Source organism: Cornus florida, unplaced genomic scaffold (genome assembly GCF_030987335.1).
Source record: "Cornus florida cultivar Cherokee Brave unplaced genomic scaffold, ASM3098733v1 CherokeeBrave_3.0.0_Hap2_Chr01, whole genome shotgun sequence".
Lineage (NCBI taxonomy): Eukaryota > Viridiplantae > Streptophyta > Magnoliopsida > Cornales > Cornaceae > Cornus > Cornus florida.
The window spans coordinates 112763929-112784831 of NW_026775571.1; the positions used below are offsets into that span (position 1 = coordinate 112763929).

The 20903-nt window shown below is 38.2% G+C and overlaps 1 protein-coding gene and 2 long non-coding RNA genes across 3 annotated transcripts; 2 read left to right on the forward strand and 1 right to left on the reverse strand.

Moving 5' to 3' along the window:
* Positions 1–804: 804 nt before the first annotated feature.
* On the reverse strand, positions 805–5097 carry LOC132314565 (subtilisin-like protease SBT5.6). Its single transcript, XM_059813414.1, has 9 exons — positions 4989–5097; positions 4658–4850; positions 4391–4567; positions 4000–4111; positions 2587–3151; positions 2394–2494; positions 1941–2298; positions 1588–1801; positions 805–1459 (listed from the first exon to the last, which is right to left on the reverse strand). Exons 1-9 carry the CDS (start codon positions 5058–5060, stop codon positions 921–923), a joined length of 2331 nt encoding a protein of 776 aa, XP_059669397.1. The 5' UTR covers positions 5061–5097; the 3' UTR covers positions 805–920.
* Positions 5098–9172: 4075 nt separating this feature from the next.
* LOC132266897 (uncharacterized) lies at positions 9173–10612 on the forward strand. The gene is made up of 2 exons (XR_009468771.1): positions 9173–9415; positions 10360–10612. It is a non-coding gene; the product is annotated as an uncharacterized LOC132266897 (long non-coding RNA).
* Positions 10613–16104: 5492 nt separating this feature from the next.
* LOC132266953 (uncharacterized) lies at positions 16105–17494 on the forward strand. The gene is made up of 2 exons (XR_009468791.1): positions 16105–16295; positions 17241–17494. It is a non-coding gene; the product is annotated as an uncharacterized LOC132266953 (long non-coding RNA).
* The last annotated feature ends 3409 nt before the right edge of the window (positions 17495–20903 follow it).

Consider the following 20903-nt stretch of genomic DNA (forward strand, 5'->3'; position numbering starts at 1 on the left):
TGACTTGTCAACGTGCCACATCAGTGTCTGATAAGTGACACCCATAAAACTCATCTTCACCCTCTTCAGAAAAAGGTATGAACTTCTTCCCCTATCTAGATTTTATTTTTTAAAAAAAAATAAATAAAAAAAAAAAAATTCATTACACAATACCTTAGGACTTTGTTGTTGAGGTCAAGAATTTCGTCTCTATATCTATATGTGCATGTTTATTTATGCGCGCGCGCACACATATATGTATATATTTACGTTTTTCTTTTTTTCAGATTTCAGCCAGAAATGATTTACTAATTAAATATTTTATTTTTCTTGATTTAATTCATTGATAGGTGGTGTTTCAATTTAGATCTTGAACGGGGTTTGTGTTTTTGCTAGAATATGATATTTTATTGTTGTTTGATTTTGGAAGAAAAAGAGAATTGTTTCTGCTTATTAATTAAACAGTAAGGTTTTTCTTGTTGGTATCTTCAGCATTGTTTCAAATGTCTCCTCTTAATTCATTCGCTTCAAGATCTGAAGTTGTAAGTAAATGAGCTTCTAACATTTCAATAAAAATATTCTATTTTGTGGTCTCAGTACCGTACTAGTCTGGTTCCTTGGTTTTTTTTATTTTATTTTATTTTATTTTATTAACCTTCATCCTACATCCCCTTTTATCGTTTACCAATTGTTTGATGAAATGCCTCACTAGAAAACCTTTTAAGTGCTACCATTTTATGTTTAAGAATGGCCAAAATGCGCCCAATGCCTGTGCTAGTCAATCAGTGATTTACTAATAATGATTTATCACAATCAACCAACCTATATTCAATTATTAAATGCTTCATTAACTTACCTGTGTATCTCTACATCCCCATACTTTGTAAATACAATCAAACAAGAAGAATGAAAAAGAAGAAATTAAAACAAGAATGATAAGCCTAAGCCAATGATACTGCCATTGGACTTCTAACAAAGTGGATTCCATCAGTCCAAGCATATGACCCGAATGCATACTGATCATTGTCAATCTTGCTGGCCTTCTCAGTTTCTGCCGTTACGGTTATGGTGAAGCTCTTCTTTTGGCCAACATGTTCAAAGAATAAGATAGGTGGAGAGATCTTAACGGAAAATCCAATAGGTGGTTTGACACTAGAGACGTACAAACTCTTGCCATCACCACCAACATTTGTGACAGTTCTCTTGACAGTCACTGTGCCATTGAATTTGGAAATTGCAAGAGATGGGTAGTTGAGATTGTTCGGTGTGGGTGACACTTTTGGACACTTAAATGATGGGTCAAGCTTTGTTACTCCTTGGCTGCAAAGGAACAGAAGATAGTCAATGTATGAGGCATCGTACACAAGTCCTGGATCTACTGCCTTTGTTGGCCTCAAGTGACCTGATCCGTATTGGAAGGGATCTGCGGGGCTACCATATGCATCAGTAATTGGCATACCAACATTGTTCCTTATTCGCGCTGCAAGATCAAAATGTGCAACATTAATGAAAAATTCATAGGTCATGGTTGGTAGTTAGCATGCGGAAGACAAGTATTAGAGCTAGAAGCTGATTAAAAAGATACCCTATATAGATTCATAAGAGTACCTGAGGTGATAAGAGCAGATCTTATGGCTGCACTGCTCCAATGGGGGTGTATAGCTTTGAGAAGTGCAGCTGCAGCTGACACATGAGGGCAAGACATAGAAGTTCCTGAAAGAATGTTATACTTAACGACTCGGTGATCCTCCTCCAACCTTGTAGGGGGTGCTGCTTCACTCCATGCCGCCAGTATATTTAGTCCTGGTGCTGTGATATCAGGCTGCCAAGCAAGCCAGGAATTAGAAATTTGAGACGCGATATGAATGACAAATTCAAAGCCTTTGCTGTTAATTGAAAAAACATCCATAGTAGTAATTGTTGTTTTGATTACTGCTTGTGCATTTGGTGCTGCTAATTACCTTGAGAATATCAGGTGTAATTGTATTTGGTCCCCTACTAGTGAAGGCAGCCATGAATGGTGCTGGTGTCTCATGTAGGACAGTCCTAGCTGGGAAGATATATGCCAATGGTTTGTCAGTAGAATTGATGTATTCCAAAATCCTATTTGCACTGCTACCATCCACTGCAGTTGAAGGAAGAACATGAGCGTCTAAGGCTAACTCAGCTCCATTTGCAACACCATTTGCTAAGATGAATCCAGCACCCCCAGCTCTTTTCACCTCCTCGCCTTTTCCAACTCGGGTCCCATTCCCTCTAAAGCACATTACAATCTTTCCTCTGGTCTTTTCAGGTGATAGAGAACCAGGAAGGCATTGCCTGCAAAAATTTGAAGTTCAAGTTCAAGTCATCATCCAAATGCCATCACAATATTCCCCAAAACGAGCATTGAAATGGCAAAAAAGAAAGCCTACTGTGCTGTATCATTTTTGGGCACTTCAGGGTTGACTACTGCTGATGCCAATACTAGTGGGTACATTTTCTTCTTCAGCCTGTATGCAGTTACTGCTTGTCCCTAAAAATTGATCAGAGGAACAAATTGAATTGAAACAAGAAAAGGGGTGAGAAGACATCAAAATGAAGTATCATAATTTTGTTGATATTTACCCGAATAGTCAAGCCATTTCCAAACACAACAGGTGCTGCAAATGCCCTGTCCAAACTACTAGCAGCAACTGTGATGATCCAGGGAGCCGTGTTAGATAAAGTTTCCGGGTCAGGGCCATCGTTCCCGGCACTGCATGACACTAGGACATTCTTCTTTGTGGCGTGAAGTGATCCGATTGCAATAGGATCCTCGGTGTAAGGAGTATGGTGGTTATACTGCCCAGCGGAAATGCTTAGTATATGAACTCCATCACCAATGGCATCATCAATAGCTGCTAGGATGTCTTCATCAAAGTATGTGTTCCCATTTACTTTGCTTACACCTGGAATTGCCCAGAAAGCTTTGTATATCGCGAGGCGCACTAGTGGTGCACCACCGGAGGCAGTGCCACCCGCAAATCCACCTAGGGCCGAGACATTAGACACCCGTCTTCCTCCAACAGTTGAAGATGTGTGTGTCCCATGGCCATCCCTGTCTCGTGGAGATAGGTAATCCAATGTGTTATTTAGAGGGCCAAAGTGATGTTCGTAACCTTTAATGTAGTATCTAGCTCCAATTATCTTCCTGAAAAATTGGCAACAGAACTGATCAATTTCTATCTTTATATTGTATCTTTTATGCATCTGTTTCAGTGTAAACTATAGAAGTTTGCATGTACTGCAATTCAAAGAAAATAATAGATGTGCTGACTGAATCAATTTCCTTGATTATGCTGTCTATTTATTATGCACTTGATCAATAGAATGGTTGTTCATCTATAAAAAAGTGTTACCGGCCCTAGTTCACGAGATTCTCATCGTTGTGAAGTTTGGAGAGGATTATATGTCATCTTACTTTTGACATAATTAATCACAATTTTTTTTCAAAAAGATACAATCAAGAACATGTATATGGCCTATACAGTTGATAATATATGTAGTAGTCCATAAAACATTTAGTTACTTCCAAAATCTTCATATAGACTTGTCAGAGATTGAGACTGATAACAAAATCATAGACCATACATACATCAACAAATTCAAATACACTGAGCATTGGAGTGATAGAAGTTCACGAGGGGGTAATAGAAAATTCCAAAACCAATAACCATAGGCCATATTATTTTCTTGTTTTGATTGAAACAGACAAGCTTGGAATCATCCCATGCAACTAAGAGGTATCTATAAAACCATATAATGTAGGACAAAAATTTGAAAAATTATTATCCTTTTTTATGGGTCATATGCAAAGAAATTTGGTCACGGGTATCTGTAAATACAAATTTTTGAAAATACCAAATTTTTGAAAAATTATTATCTTTTTTTGGTCACGGGTATCTGTAAAATTGTTCATTTCAAGAATGGGAAACAGGCATAGAAACAAGAAAGCAAATTACAATGTCACGAAAAAGAAGAAAAGTAATATAAACTCACCTATTACAATGTGATGAGTTAAAAGCAGTTCCACTCTGGCAGGTTCCTTTCCATGATTTTGGAATGGGACCCATTCCTTCATCACTGAAACTCTTAGATTCCGGCCACACCCCTGATCATCATCATCATCATCATCAATACAGTCACTCATCAATTGCAATAACCTGATATTCACTCCCAACATCTGAATCCAAACGCCCAGAGAGGGATTGTGGATCCCACCTTTGAAAGGTGGTCACAATTCCCTTAATTCTTTAAAGAATGTATGGTCACTCAATATTAGTTTGTCGAGAGCAATTTTTTTTATTATTGAATGATGCATGTTCATTGAGTATATCTACTAGAGCCTTGTAAGAAAAAAGAGAAATATAAAATTATATGTATGTATTACCAGTATCTATGACGCCAACTATGATGTCTTTGCCATATCTAGCTTTCAATAATATGTCGTCCTCGTTGTTGTTCATTTGTTTTCCCTCTTCTAAGCCAACAAATTCCCATGACCTTGTAGTATGCAAAGAGTTCATTCTAGGGTAGCTTCTATACACAGACACCACTTCATCCATTTCTGTTAATCACAAATATATATTCTTCACAATGAGATATATAATCCGAGGAAAAAGTAATCCTTGTAATAGTAATTTGTTAGAGTACGTACCGGATAGTTTTGAGGCTTCATCTGCATTAAGCACTGCCGCGAAGCCATTGATACTGTTCTTGTAACTGTATATAAGAGAAGCCTTGGCTTCTTCCTCAGATTCTTTCACAGAGGAGAGGTAGGAGTGATGGGTATCTTCAATTTCTTGGAATGTTTTCTCTCCACTGTGATGTCCGAAGTATACAATATAGACCTGTAAAATAACGATACAAGTTAATTTGTGTGAGGGATGAAATTATAGCAATAGATACACCAACCTACATAAAATGTACGTGTGTATATAATATATGTATATTGGCAGATTTCAGATATAATTAAGAAAAGTAGATACCTGTTTTTCAACACACGAGGCCAAGAGAGGAATAAGAAGAAGAAGTAGGGAGAAAAGCGAAGCTTTCATCATAGCTAATGCCACGAACTTTGTTGATATGACATGATGGGTGGTCTACAGGTTATATATATATTATATATATAGAATCTTTGGGTGAGAGTATTAATCATTTTTGACTCGATAGAGGCTTTTTGTAATTTCACTTTTGGCTGAATTTTTGTGGACCAGAACAGCACGCCGTGTCACTATACTATGTGACATCCTCAAGTCTTTAAACTAAAAAGTAAGGGCATTTATTATCCAGTTCATGCGACATCCGATTTTACAATTGCAGAAACACCGTATTATTATTATTATTATTATTTTATTTTTGGTAAGCTAAGTAAGTGTTATAGATAAAAAGAGTAATATTATGATACCAGAATCAGTTTTTTGTCCAACAATAATTAATAAGATTATCTCTCTTGTTATAGTATTTCAATCAATATTTGATATCTTTAAAAGAAAAAAAAAACTGTATAATCGAATTTTTCTAAAGAGAGCAGCAAGGATACTACTGAGCCAGATTACATGAATTTGGTTCAGATAGGCTGTATTATTATTAAAAATAATGAATCTCTGATGAGAACTAATTATATAAAAACAATAATATCATCTTCTTATAAGCTGGACATTCGGAATACAAACCCTTTTTATCATAAAAACAAGCTAGATGGATATTTTCTCAATAATGCTATATTTATTCAAATTCATGTGAGTTGTGACAGATAAACTTTCTTTAATTATGAAGATCATACCGAAAGGAATTTACTTTTATTTATTTATTTATTTATTTTTTTGATACAGATTTCACCTCTGGTCAAAGTCTATGTTGATAAATTATGTTATAATTGAATTTATAGTGGTAGACTTTGATCAAATGATGTCATAGGTTTGCAAAGTTTAGGAGACTGATTTAGCTGGAGATGATCCAAATTCCTTTTAACATTGTTCTAAATTTTTTTTTCAAGAAGTCTATTGTTGCTTAATTCATTTGGAGATAATTAGATGAAATGACATGTAATGGTAAAGATGGAAAATTGTTGCTTATTTCATGTGCTCAATTTGACACCAAAAGGAACTTCTTGAATCAAATGAAAACTTTTATTTCGGCAAAAACAAAAAAAAATCTTTCACAATGGATGAAGAGCTGTAAGATATTATTTTCACTTGTTACTGTATATGATTTTTTTAAAAAAAATTATATGAAGTTTATGAAATAATGATTAATGACCATGAACCCTTGACATAATTAAAAACCCCTTGATGAATAATGTGGAAATAGAGAGTGTATTTGGGAATTAAGATTTGATAGAAGTTCACCTTTCTTATCTGGATAGTAAAATTTATCTATTAATATTTAGCATATAATTTCAAATCAAGGCTTATTAGCAAGTAATTGCATTTAAAGATAGTTAAAACCTAGTCTAGGTGTAGTCGGAATATAAAAATGCAACACAACTATCAAGTTTCAACTAAATCAAATTTAATAATCTCTATATCCATAGAGTATCACTCTATATGAATGCGTGTATTCATTTCTGTTCAATCATTCTATCAAAATAAAACATAAATTTGAGAAATTATATTTAAAATTCACATAAATATATGTTGAATGAAAAAGTTGGAAATGTTATCAATACTACCGAGCTCCAACCCTTCACTTCTCTTTTGAGGATGAAAAATTATACCATTAGTCTAATGGAATATTTAGTAAGACCAGTCGCATGTTTGAATGGATTGACATAAGATACAATTCACTGTAAAATAATTTCAAGGCCAGAATGAGCTTGGCCATTTAATAGAATAAGGATAAAAGGTTTTTCGGTTGGCAAAGGTAGGTTTCTTGCAATTTTTGATGTAATAAATAGTTTTAGCCCACCAAGTTTTTTATTTTTTCCTTGGAAAGTTCAAGCAATATTATTGTTGGCACCAAAACTTGGCAGCCATTTCAGCAGTGACGTGGACCAGTGAGGAGCTGACAAGTGTGCAATATGATTCCAAGAAAAGACGGCCAATTGAGAAACAAAAGGAGAAAATCTAGGAATTCAGCCACCTTATCCAATAAGGTTGTTGCTGAATATATTTACAAATATTGAAATCAATTCAAATATGGTTATGAAAAAGGAAAGACTTAGAGATATAACTAAATCCCTATGAAGCAGGAATTTTAGTTGAAGAAGGAAAAGGAAGGCAAAAGAAGACGGCAGCCGTGATTCAATAATGGGTTTAAAGGGAAATATTATGGCTGTCAGAATATGGAAGTTGCTAAAAATTAGCAAACTTTATACTTCCACCGTCCTAATATAAGTGTCACTTATGGGGAGTAGTAATTTTTAAGGGGACATGTGGGACCTTGTATTGTCTGCCTGAAAAATTACTATATTGCCCTTTTAAGTTTTAAATATTGAAGTTTGAAATTTAAACTCAAAGGACATTTTTGGATTGATGTGAAATATATTGTTTGAAAAAGGAAAGTGGACATTTATTTTGGGACGAACAAAAAAAGAAAGTATGACACTTATTTTGGGACGGATGGAGTAGTAATAAGAGCCGACCAAATCGCAGGACTTATAGATAAATTCAAAAGTTGTAAATGGCTCTAGGCCATTTAAAGAAGATACGCTAGCCGAGTTGCTAAAAATTAGCAACTTTTTTAGCAACTGTTTAGTAAACTTACATGTGACTAAATCAAGGAAGTTGGTTTCAGCAAGGATTTCATACTAAGGCAAGTCGTGAAGAGAAGCTATAATGGGTTGTGACCTAATTTGAATAACAAAGTGAAGAAAATCAAGGGAATAAGAGATTTTCTAGCAAGAAGTTAGGAAAATAAGTTGAGAAAGAATTCTATAAATAGGAAAGATGTAATCCTATTCCAATTGTCCTACACCAACCACAAAATATGCATTTCAACTAAAAATGTTTTCAATTGACTCTACGTCATTTTCTATCCATTTATTTATGACAATTTTCATTCAAAGAATTTAAGTTCCAGTAGCTTACTCTTCTTTTGCAATGTTTTAAATATGCTTTTTATATTATCAGTCATTTTTGTTCAAGCAAACGGATTCAATGCCTAATCTTTGATAAGATTCGAATCTTTGATAAGATTCGTGTCATGTTAATTCGGCCAGTTTATTTCTTTCTTTTACTTTCCATGCAATTTCCATTCTGCCTGTTTTAATTATGCACCTTTCAATTAAAAATGTTTTCAATTCAATGGCAATTGATTAAATTCTTGTCATTTTCTTTACTAGCAATTGATTAAATTCTTGCCACTGCATTTTGGTTTGCTTCATTTTAATTATACACATTTCAATTCAAATTGTTTTCAATTCAATGGCAATCGATTGAATTCTTGCCATCCATTGGCTTTTTCATTTAAAGTCAATTTCCATTCAGCCTGTTCATTCCAATTTCTTTAGTCATTGCATTTTTATTTTCTTTTAACACTTAGATAAAAAGTTCTTGTTGTAAACAAGGCATAAAAGAATCTTGTTGGGAGTTCTTACTAGTCTCTCTCCCATACAACGCCTGACAGTCAACCATCGAAAAAACCTTGCTGGGAGTTCTTACTAGTCTCTCCTCCACACAATCGCTTGACAGTCAGCCATCGAAAAAAAGGATAGGCTGTTGTTGGAATAACATATTTTAAGTATTTTTATACAAATACTCTGACACACCCGCGAAGAGTCTATCGACCAGCATAAAACCACGCGGACAATTATATAGGTAAAATGTACATAGTAACGGGCTTGACAAAAATGAAGAAGCCCAGAAACAAAAGAAAGAGATTGAAGAAACATAAAAGACAGAAAGGGGCCCAATGGCATTATCAAATAGTAGCTGTTATAACGGTTATTGTCGATTCCGGTGAGATTGCACAAGCAGAGCACCATAAACATGTGATTAGGGCTCTGTATCATCCTGATCAGGCGGACGTGGCGGTGGTCGGAGGCACGTAGTGTAATGTTTGTGTATTTATGTGCATAGGTGTATATATAATATGTGTATTATGTTGTGTTATGGCTCAAATTTAAGCAAAAAGTTAAAGGAAAAAGAAAATAAAAGGTGGTGGGACCTACCATTAAACCAACTAAGGCCCAAGAGACCACAAATGGTCTCATTTTTCTCATTCTCTCCCGTGCGCCTCTCTCTTCCCCTCTTCCTCTCTGTTTTTCTTTTCATTTTGATTTCCAAAACTTTGAAGCAAGATCTTGATCTCATTTCTTATCGAAATTGAGTGTCGTTTGAGGCAAAACGAAGCTCGTGTCAAGCTCTACACATCCATACAAGCGATTTCAGATTTAGTGCACTCCTTGGAGTTCGAATCTTAGGACCCATTTCTAGGGTTTGTGAAGAAAATTGGGGTTTTTGCTCAATTAGAGGTAAATGTGTCTAATTCATACTTTTCTTGTACCTTAGTGAGTTATTCCTCTAGAATTTTGGCCAAACATGCTTGATTTAAGGTTGATTGTTTTAAAAATGATTTAATGGTGCATATAAAGATTTTATATATGTGTGTTTGTTGACTTATGTGATAAGCATGCTTAGTTTAGATGGATTACTCCTTAAATGATTTAATTGTGTATGTGAAATATGTATCTATGTGTATTTGTTGGATTGTATGGAAATTGTGATAAATGGTTGATTTATTATGCTTATTATAATGCTAAATATTTAGTTGATTGTTGTGAGCATGTGTGGTAAATTGTGGTATTAAATTCCCCATTTTATGATATTGTCACGGCATGACAAATGTTAGAAATCCCTTATATTACAACATTGAAAGTATGTGGCATTCATGAATTCATCATTGGGGATTGCACGTATGGAAATGACTTTTGAAAAATGAAAGAATGGGGATTTTCGGGAAAGCTTTGTTGGAAAAGTTTTTTTTTTGAGAAACCCGGTCGCCGCGGGGGTACCAAAGGGCCAGAGGTTAATATAGCCTAGAGGGGACTAGAGAGTCGCCCTAGCGTGGTTGAGCTAACTGGGCCCCATAATGACGCCGCGGGGTTACCAAGGGTCAGGGACACTAGCCAATCCTCCTCTCGTGTCGCTGCGGGGTCACCAAAGGGCGGGTTATATTAACAGTTTGAAAAGTATGGTTGTTTTCTGAGAAATGGGGAGTGACACGCATATCATAGCATTCATGGCATTTTACATATGATTGTTTGGAATTGGAATTTAATATGTGTTTCCCTTATTTTGCATGACCCCTCTTCCTATTGGCCTATGCTTTGTTTGGATTCACGGGGTTACAAGAAGTGCGTCTTAGGCACTCTCTACTGAGTTTTATGCTCACCCTATTTTATTTAACATTTTCCAGGAACCGGTAAGGAGGTAGTGGATGCCGATCTTCCACAAGCTTAAGGATGACTTGGAGCTCATTTTGTATCTTTTGTATATCTCCCATTTTTGTAAGGCCCCAAAAGTGTAGTAATATGTATTTATTTTTTCAAAACCATGGTTAGGTAATATAATTATGTTACTAGATGATATTTTGGATGTGAGTTTGATATCATGTAAACCTTATTGATGCATGGGGAGAGTAATACTAGTTTGAGGTATTATCGAGGTCATTTGATTATGTATTATCATCTACTATTGCCGTGAATTTGGAATTTGAGCCGTGACAGGTTAAAAATGCAATTAAACAGGTTGTGATAGGCCTATTTTTAGGGGAGGTTATGCTGAATTTTTTTTTGTTTAAAAAGTATTAGTTTTGAGACGTTACAAATTTGGTATCAGAACCATGGTTCGAATACCATTAGGACGACGAGTAGAGGCTTACCTAGGGTTGTCGGGGAAGTCATTTGCATTGTTATTTGCTTGTTTGGAAAAGTGTTTTGCTATGTGAAAACGCATGCTTAACTACTTACTTGTTTACGTGCTTATATGCGTATATTAATGTGTTCATTGCATAGTATTACATGCTAAATGTTTGTGCAGTATGTTTTTGCGTTGGGTTGTTCACGGTTGGACCTTAGTGTTATCGGTATTGAATTGTTTCCTCTGTTTTATAGAACGATGTCACGGCATGAGGAAATCAGGGAAGTTGACCCTAGACCGACTAGGGGTGATGTTGGTGAGAGCTCCAGCTCCAATTCGGAGGAGCTAAATGATGAGGACACACTTCTTAGGGACTTGATTCCCCCGAGAGCTGTCCCCACAAGGAGGGATAATGTTGAAGCACCCGTAGAAGTGGGTGAAGGTTCTGTGGCAATGGAGTTTAATCGTTTATTACAAAATGTCGTGAGAGCAACTATTGTTGCTCAGCCGCAGTTGGTACCACAACCTACAGTTCAAGTTGAGGAGACTCCAGCTCAGAAGCGTCTCAAGATCATTAAGGGGTTTTCTCAGCTGATGCCGGTTATGTTTGAGGGCGGTGCGGATCCAATGATAGCAGATGACTACATGGAGCAAGTTGAAACTCAATTGACTTCTATGGATGTGACAGAGGATCATTTGAAGATCATCCTAGCTACTTATAATTTTGCTAAGGATGCTAAATTATGGTGGAAGTCGGTTACAAGCCGATACAAGATTGAAGAGATGAGCTGGGATAAGTTCAAGGAACTGTTTTATGAGAAGTACTTTCCGCTTTCCAAAAGATGGGAGTTACAAGACCAGTTTCATAATCTTATTTAAGGGAACATGTCAGTGACGGAGTATGAGAACAAGTTCACCTCACTCTCCCGTTTTGCTCCAGAAGTGGTGAGAGATGAAGCTAACAAGACTCGGAAGTTTGTCTCGGGTCTTAATGATCGAATGAGGCCGTTGATCACGGCACAGTTTATTAAGGTTTACTCTGAAGCAGTGGAAAGGGCTTTGATGCTGGAGGCTGACAATAGAGAGAAGGATGCAAGAAGAGAGCAATTGAAGCAAAAGAGGGGTGCAGGGCCATCCTCAGAAGGATCTTCTTGGAAAAGGAACAGGGGCGGTCCATCTCAGTTTCAGGGACAGCAGTCTGCACGATCTGCTCCTACCACTCCGTTGCCAGCTGGGTCTGATAGAAGTGCAGTTGTTTGCTTTCAATATCATCAGCCCGGGCATTACAAATCCAGTTGTCCTATGAGATTGACTTCAGTTTCTTCAGCTCCGAAGGCTTGTTATGGGTGTGGCCAGCAGGGCTATTTGATTCGGGACTGTCCGAGTCAGGGAGCAGGCACCACTAGTGGTAGAGGGTCACGGCAAAGGCCATTACAGTCGGCTACGGTTCAATCAGGTTTCAGACCACCGCCGCCACCACAGCCTGCCTTATCTTCACAGGGTTCACGGTCAGTTAGGAGGGATACTCCTACTATGTCAGTGCAGTAATCAGGTGTTCAGGTTGGCAGTCCTCAGGCACAGGTACCACAGGGACGTGTTTTTGCACTGGCACAGACCGATGCATCTTCTGGACCGTCAGTTCTTAGAGGTATATTTTCAGTGTTTGGTTGTTGGGCCCGTGTTTTGTTTGACTCTGGTGCATCTCATTCTTTCATTTCATCATCATTTGCATTTGTATCGGGGTTAGAGGTTAGTTTCATGGATCGGGCGTTATGTGTTGATACGCTAGTTGGGGTTTCAGTGTCATTGAGCCGAGTTGTACGGGATTGCTCCATTGTGATAGTCGGGCGGACCTTTGTGTTTAACCTTATCCTCCTGGAGATGACTAGCTTTGATGTCATTCTCGGGATGGATTGGTTGGCTTCATTTCATGCCACGATCGACTGTTACAAAGGGAGAATTACAGTTTGCACTCCAGAAGGAGACTGTTTCTTTTTCATGGGAGATCGGAGTGATTCCCACATTTCATCGTTTTATGGAGTTCGTGGACGAAGTCATGGTGATTACTTCTTGGCTAGCCTTATAGCCGAAGAAGATGATGTTGGGAAAGAGGATTATCCTGCGGTTGTTTGTGATTTTCTGGACGTGTTTCCGGAGGATTTGACAGAGTTGCCTCTACACCGAGGAGTGGAGTTCTCTATTGATTTGATGCATGATACTGCGCCGATTTCTATGGCACCGTATCGTATGGCACTAGTTGAATTGGAAGAATTGAAGAGGCAGCTTGATGATTTGAGGATAAAAGGTTTCATCCGACCGAGTGTGTCACCGTGGGGCACACCGGTCTTGTTTGCTAAGAAGAAAGATGGTTCTTTGAGGTTGTGCATCGATTATCGGAAGTTGATCGCGCCACCATCAAGAACAAGTATCCTTTGCCAAGGATAGATGATTTATTTGATCAGTTGAGGGGAGCCAATTGTTTCTCCAAGATTGACTTGAGGTCTGGTTATTATCAGTTGCGGGTTAGGGATGAGGATATCCCGAAGACAGCATTCTGTACACGGTATGGACACTATGAGTTCTTTGTTATGTCTTTTGGCTTGACTAATGCGCCAGCGGCATTCATGGACTTGATGAACCGCGTCTTTCACGATTACTTGGACCAGTTTGTGGTAGTTTTCGTGGATGACATTCTTGTGTACTCACGGACTCGGGAAGATCACGAGATCTATTTAAGTATTGTTTTACAGATTTTGCGGGAGCACCGGTTGTATGCCAAATATGAGAAATGTGAGTTTTGGCTACAAGAGGTGAAGTTTTTGGGACATGTTGTTTCAGAAGGCGGAGTGTCAGTTGATCCATCAAAGATTGAAGCTGTTTTGAATTGGGAGCGACCCAAGAATGTGTTTGAGATCCGTAGTTTTCTTGGTCTAACGGGTTACTACCGGAGATTTGTAAAAGATTTCTCCCGTTTGGCAGCGTCTATGACCCGTTTAACCCGGAAAGGGATTAAGTTTGTCTGAAATGAGGCCTGTGATTCATCTTTTCAGGAGTTAAAGACGAGATTGACTACAGCGCCAGTGTTGGTGATACATGAGCGTGGCTTGGGTTATGTGATCTATTGTGATGCTTCACGTGATAGTTTGGGGTGTGTGTTGATGCAGGATGGTAGAGTAGTGGCTTATGAGTCTCGACAGTTGAAGACTCACGAGCTTAACTACCCTACTCATAATCTGGAGTTAGCGGCAGTTGTGTTTGCCTTGAAGTATTGGAGACATTATTTGTATGGTGAGAGATTCGAGGTATTTTCATATCACAAAAGTCTCAAGTACCTTTTCTCCCAAAAGGACTTGAACAACAGACAGAGGCGATGGATCGAATTCTTGGAGGACTACAATTTTGACTTGCAGTATCATCCGGGCAAGGCGAATGTGGTAGCGGATGCCTTAAGCCGGAAATCTCGTGGAACTTTGGCCAGTTTAGCTATTCGGAAGTGGAAGATGCTTGAAGACCTGGCAGAGATGGGATTATAGTGTTTTGATGATGATGGTTGCAGTGAGTCGGCATTCTTATTTAGTCTTGTGGCTCAGCCTACTCTTATTGTACGAGTGATTGAGTCACAGAGACAGGACCCGGACTTAGATGCCATCCACGCTTTGATCTCTAGTGGTGAGACAGTGAAAGATTGGGCCTTGCATGCAGATGGGGGTCTACGGTTCAGGGGTTTGTTAGTGGTTCCTACGGTTTGTCGTGAGGACGTTTTACGGGATTTTTATACTTTCGGTTTTGCAGTTCATCCAGGTGGTACCAAGATGTATCACAATTTAAGACGTCAGTATTGGTGGAACGGGATGAAGAAAGAGGTTGCACAGTTTGTGACTAGATGCCTTACCTGTCAGCAGGTGAAGGCCGAGCATCAGAGGCCAGCAGGTTTGTTGCAACCATTACCTGTAGCGCAATGGAAATGGGAGCATATTGCTATGGATTTTGTGACAGGTTTTCCAAGGTCAAGAAGGGGCAATGAGGCCGTATGGGTCATTATTGACAGATTGACCAAGACGGCTCACTTTTTGCCTATTAAGGCAACAGATGATGCAGAGAAGCTTGGTGTTCTTTATGTGAAGGAGATTGTAAGGTTGCATGGAGTTCCTGTAACCATTGTGTCAGATAGGGATGCTAAGTTCACTTCGAAGTTCTGGGAAGGACTTCAAGCAGCGTTTGGTTCAGCGTTGCATCTTAGTACGGCATTCTATCCACAGACGGACGGTCAGTCGGAGCGTACTATCCAGATTTTGGAGGATATGCTTCGGGCATGTGTGCTTGACTTGGGTGGTAGTTGGGAGGATCACCTTCTACTTATTGAGTGTGCCTACAACAACAGTTATCAAGCGAGTATCCAGATGGCTCCATTTGAGGCGTTGTATGGTAGACCTTGTAGGTCTCCTGTTTGTTGGGCTGAGGTAGGTGAGACAGCCGCCTTAGGACCCGACATTGTACTCGAGACTACTGAGAAGATTAAGTTGATAAGACAGAGGTTACTTACAGCTCAGAGCCGACAGAAGAGTTATGCCGATAAGCGGAGACGACCGTTATCCTTTGAGGTGGGAGACCACGTTTTTCTACGGGTTTCTCCACGGCAGGGATTGATGAGATTCGAAAAAAGTGGCAAGTTGTCACCACGATTTATTGGACCGTTTGAGATTTTAGATCGGGTAGGAGAGGTTGCCTACAGACTTGCTTTACCACCACAGTTGGATAGGGTCCACAATGTTTTCCATGTATCGATGTTACGGAAGTACGAGCCGGATCCATCTCACATTTTGAGTTGGGTTGATATGGATATTAATGAGGATGTTTCCTACGAGGAAGGACCAGTTCAGATCCTTGACACACAACAGAAGGTGTTGAGGAATAAGACGATACCAATGGTGAAAGTCCTTTGGAGACACCACGGAGTCGAGGAAGCTACTTGGGAGCTCGAACAGGAGGTTCGGTCCAAGTACCCAGCGTTGTTTTCTTCCTCAGGTATGTCTTGATTTCGGGGACGAAATCCTTTTAAGTTGGGGAGAATGTAATGTCTGTGTATTTATGTGCATAGATGTATATATAATATGTGTATTATGTTGTGTTATGGCTCAAATTTAAGCAAAAAGTTAAAGGAAAAAGAAAATAAAAGGTGGTGGGACCTACCATTAAACCAACTAAGGGCCAAGAGACCACAAATTGTCTCATTTCTCTCCTTCTCTCCCGTGCGCCTCTCTCTTCCCCTTTTTCTCTCTGTTTTTCTTTTCATTTTGATTTCCAAAACTTTAAAGCAAGATCTTGATCTCATTTCTTATCGAAATTGAGTGCCGTTTGAGGCAAAACGAAGCTCGTGTCAAGCTCTACACATCCATACAAGCGATTTCAGATTTAGTGCACTCCTTGGAGTTCGAATCTTAGGACCCATTTCTAGGGTTTGTGAAGAAAATTGGGGTTTTTGCTCAATTAGAGGTAAAGGTGTCTAATTCACACTTTTCTTGTACCTTAGTGAGTTATTCCTCTAGAATTTTGGCCAAACATGCTTGATTTAAGGTTGATTGCTTTAAAAATGATTTAATGGTGCATATAAAGATTTTATATATATGTGTTTGTTGACTTATGTGATAAACATACTTAGTTTAGATGGATTACTCCTTAAATGATTTAATTGTGTATGTGAAACATGTATCTATGTGTATTTGTTGGATTGTATGGAAATTATGATAAATGGTTGATTTATCATGCTTATTATAATGCTAAATATTTAGTTGATTGTTGTGAGCATGTGTGGTAAATTGTGGTATTAAATTCCCCATTTTATGATATTGTCACGGCATGACAAATGTTAGAAATCCCTTATATTACAACATTGAAAGTATGTGGCATTCATGAATTCATCATTGGGGATTGCACGTATGGAAATGACTTTTGAAAAATGAAAGAATGGGGATTTTCGGGAAAGCTTTGTTGAAAAGGTTTTTTTTTTTGAGAAACCCGGTTGCCGCGGGAGTACCAAAAGGCCGGAGGTTAATATAGCCTAGAGGGGACTAGGAAGTCGCCCTAGCGTGGTTGAGCTAGCTGGGCCCCATAATGACGCCGCGGGGTTACCAAGGGTCAGGGACACTAGCCAATTCTCCTTTCGTGTCGCTGCGGGGTCACCAAAGAGCGGGTTATATTAACAGTTTGAAAAGTATGGTTGTTTTCTGAGAAATGGGGAGTGACACGCATATCATAGCATTCATGGCATTTTACATATGATTGTTTGGAATTGGAATTTAAAATGTGTTTCCCTCATTTTGCATGACCCCTCTTCCTATTGGCCTATGCTTTGTTTGGATTCACGGGGCTACAAGAGGTGCGTCTTAGACACTCTCTACTGAGCTTTATGCTCACCCCATTTTATTTAACATTTTCCAGGAACCGGTAAGGAGGTAGTGGATGCCGATCTTCCACAAGCTTAAGGATGACTTGGAGCTCATTTTGTATCTTTTGTATGTCTCCCATTTTTGTAAGGCCCCAAAAGTGTAGTAATGTGTATTTATTTTTTTCAAAACCATGGTTAGGTAATATAATTATGTTACTAGATGATATTTTGGATGTGAGTTTGATATCATGTAAACCTTATTGATGCATGGGGAGAGTAATACTAGTTTGAGGTATTATCGAGGTCATTTGATTGTGTATTATCATCTACTATTGCCGTGAATTTGGAATTTGAGCCGTGACAGGTTAAAAATGCAATTAAACAGGTTGTGATAGGTCTATTTTTAGGGGAGGTTATGCCGAATTTTTTTTTGTTTAAAAAGTATTAGTTTTGAGACGTTACACGTAGGGTGGAAGATTCCAATGTAGATTGCAGATTGCTCTTCATTGGGAGGGAAATCAACTTCACGGTGATCGATTGGATGATTTCGATCTCTCACCATGAAAAATCCATCCATAAGATGTAAACGCCTGAGAAATTTTGCAGATGTTGTTATTGGGAGAATTAGCTTTCCAATGGAGAGAAGAGAATTCTCAGAGATTATGCAGCAAAGGTGACCATTTGGTGCCCAAGCATCATGCCAAATAAAGGCTGTGGAGCCATTGCCTATTCTCTGTTCGATGAAAGGCTTGACTAAGCTTCTGAGTTGAAGAAGCCTTCTCCAACACCAAGTCCAACAGCAAGAGCACTTCTGTGGTCCCAGAAGCACTTGCCTTTGATGAGATATGCTTTCACCCATTTGATCCACATACTGTGATTGTTGTCTTCAATAATTGCCCAAATATGCCTCATGATACTAGCCTTGTTAGAATTCTCAATTTTAGCTCCAGTTGGCTGGTTATAGCTGTTTAGGTGCGGACAATTTGAACTGCACTATTAGGAATGGAGTTCACAACTCTTGGTTTATAAGTCCAGTAATGGAAGGTTTAAAAAGGACCACCAAATGCCAAGGCATGCACGATGGAATGGAAGTCTTGTCACGTTCTACACGTATTTAGGTTGACTGTTTTTGTCACATTTGCCTACTCTCAATGTCCATGTCCTTTCTAATTCATCTTTTACCCTATAACCATTTTTTGGGTCCTCTCTTACTCTCTCTCTCTCTCTCTCACACACACACACACACATACACACACACACACATTCACACAACACACTTGCCTCCACCCATATATAAATACACCGCACTATTGAAGTTTTAGTAGTCATTAGACACCAGTTATCCTATGCACCAGGTTACCATCTTTTTCAACTCTTTTGTCTTCTAAACCATTTTCAACTTTCAAATTTCTTCCCATTTCCGAATGTACCTTCTTTTATTTCCCCACTGATGACCACGACTTCAATTAAGATCTCTCTTTTTAAGTGTATCTAGGGCGAATCTTTTTGGTTGCAGAAAAAGAAATTTGAAAGGGAGAGAATGTATGCATGCATATGAATATATAACAAACATCCACATCAAAATTTGTCAAATGGATGGCTTCTCCATTATATGGATTTGATCAAAGCCATCATCTCTAAGTTACACCCATTCCATTAATTTTTCTAAATCTCATTACCGCCAAAAACCTCAGAAAAATTTGCACTCACTCAAAACATGAATGTTTATCTTATACTAGTCTTTTCTGGCATCCCCCTGGTTCTCATTCACTCATAACATCATCGAAGAGTAAATACAAGGCCTCTTGTATAGCTACCGCACGGCATATATGTTTTATATTTCTCAGGTACCAAAAGTAGAAGAGTCTGTTAATCGATTTTGTGAAGAACTTACCATTGCCTTGTTCTAATTATGTGGGATCTAAACAACAATAATTGTCCTGATAACAGTAATTTGTTCTTCTGAGTTTACAAAATGTGAGGTCTAATGACTTCAAACTGGCACTTTGACGGAAGGGTGTGACTTTTACACAAAAACATATTACTTCTGTTGTCCCACTCCATTCATATGAAATTAACGGAAGGATAATGATAATGAGATTACTTCTGTTGTGCCTAAGCACCTAATGACTCTCCTAACGGTATCCAGATTTCTAAGTCATAAGGCATTTTATTGTTGGGAGAACCAAAGCTCTGAACTTTCAGAGGAAGAGACCTATATTATTTACTAGTAAACATGGACCTACTAGGTGCAACATGCCTTCCAATGAAGCACTGACACCGACACGGGATACTGGTACAATACGACACGGACACGGCGATACGACAAATTTCAAAAAAATAGGACACAGACACGGCAAGGATACGGTAATAAAATAATAATATATATTTTTATTATAAATAAAATTTAATTTCTCTTAATTTTTAATTTACATTAATAGACATGATCCATTTAAATTATGTCCAATCCAAATTCTATTAAAACTCAAACAATAAATATGTAGTATATCTTTATATCCAATACTAGAATTTATATCACTACTAGAATAGTTTTATTGTTGTAACTAAACACACTGAAAGAGGAGATAAGATTACATGAGAATAGTTTTATTGTTGTAACCATACACACTGAAAGAGGAGATAAGATTGTAATCCTCGGTTCCCACGTTTGACTGATATTCTCTCTCCTCTAGCTAGACGCATTACTCCGTCTCTGAACTTCCATCTTCCATCTTCCATCTTCCTTCTCCTCTGCATATTCTCTAAAAATAGACAAACAAATTTTCACTCAAACAATTAAAGAGATTTTTTCTTTCATTCTGTCTTCGATTGATCCACACCAATCAGGGCATAATCATCAAGTTCTTCATCATCTCTTTGTTGATTTCCCCTCTCTCTTCCAGTTTCTCTCTCATCCACTCCATTTTTTTTTTTTTTTTTTTTATAGCTTTTGGTTTGTTGTTTTCGATCAGTCCACACAAAAAACACACACATATCTTTTCATCCTCTCTTTCTTTCAAACAACAATTTAAACTGCGGTGTCTTCCGGTGTACCAGCCGTGTCCTCTGGCGTGTCCCGGCCAAATCTTATAGCGTGTCCGACTTGAAAAAATGAATAAAAATATAAGACACCGGTAAAGGGTGTTGTGTTCGAGGCTGGAATACACCGACACTGATACGTCACCCCCACCACGCGAATCCGTGCTTCATAGATGCCTTCTAAATCCTCCTTTAGGTTCTCAACCAATGAAGCTAGAATTGTAGGAGCTAAGTATGTATAATCAAATCAAATCAAGGACATTGAAAAACCCTGACGAGTCTTTTAGAAGTGTAACATCAGCTGATGATTCCAAGAAGATTTCGGGCGCTTTGATCACTTCTGCTTAACAGCTAAGACAAATAACTATCATTCTTGAAGTCTAAGTTCGACTCGAGTTCGAGGACAACAATTTTGTTTAAATAATCAAAAATGTTAGGAGCTCAGTTTGTCCTTACCAACTCTCTCTCAATTTCGGAGAATACATTAGATAGAGTAATTTTACACTTGATGACTCTTGACTCACCGAGAGTGAATGAGAGTTATCATTCCACATTTATATGGGTCCCACTCACAATCTCGAGTGGGGAGTCATTAATTATACCATTTCCCATTAGATATTGACCTTGTTTTGATTGAGATTCCCAAAAGGGCCTTACAATGTTCATTGACATGGCAC

Bases quoted from the DNA above. Each gene is read 5' to 3' on its own strand.
- LOC132314565 (XM_059813414.1), bottom strand. From the start codon at position 5,060: ATGATGAAAGCTTCGCTTTTCTCCCTACTTCTTCTTCTTATTCCTCTC. The intron at 2,299-2,393 runs GTAGGCTTTCTT...AAATTTTTGCAG, and splicing joins CCCAAAAATGATACAGCACA to GCAATGCCTTCCTGGTTCTC. The intron at 1,802-1,940 runs GTAATTAGCAGC...CTTGCTTGGCAG, and splicing joins TTACACCTGATATTCTCAAG to CCTGATATCACAGCACCAGG.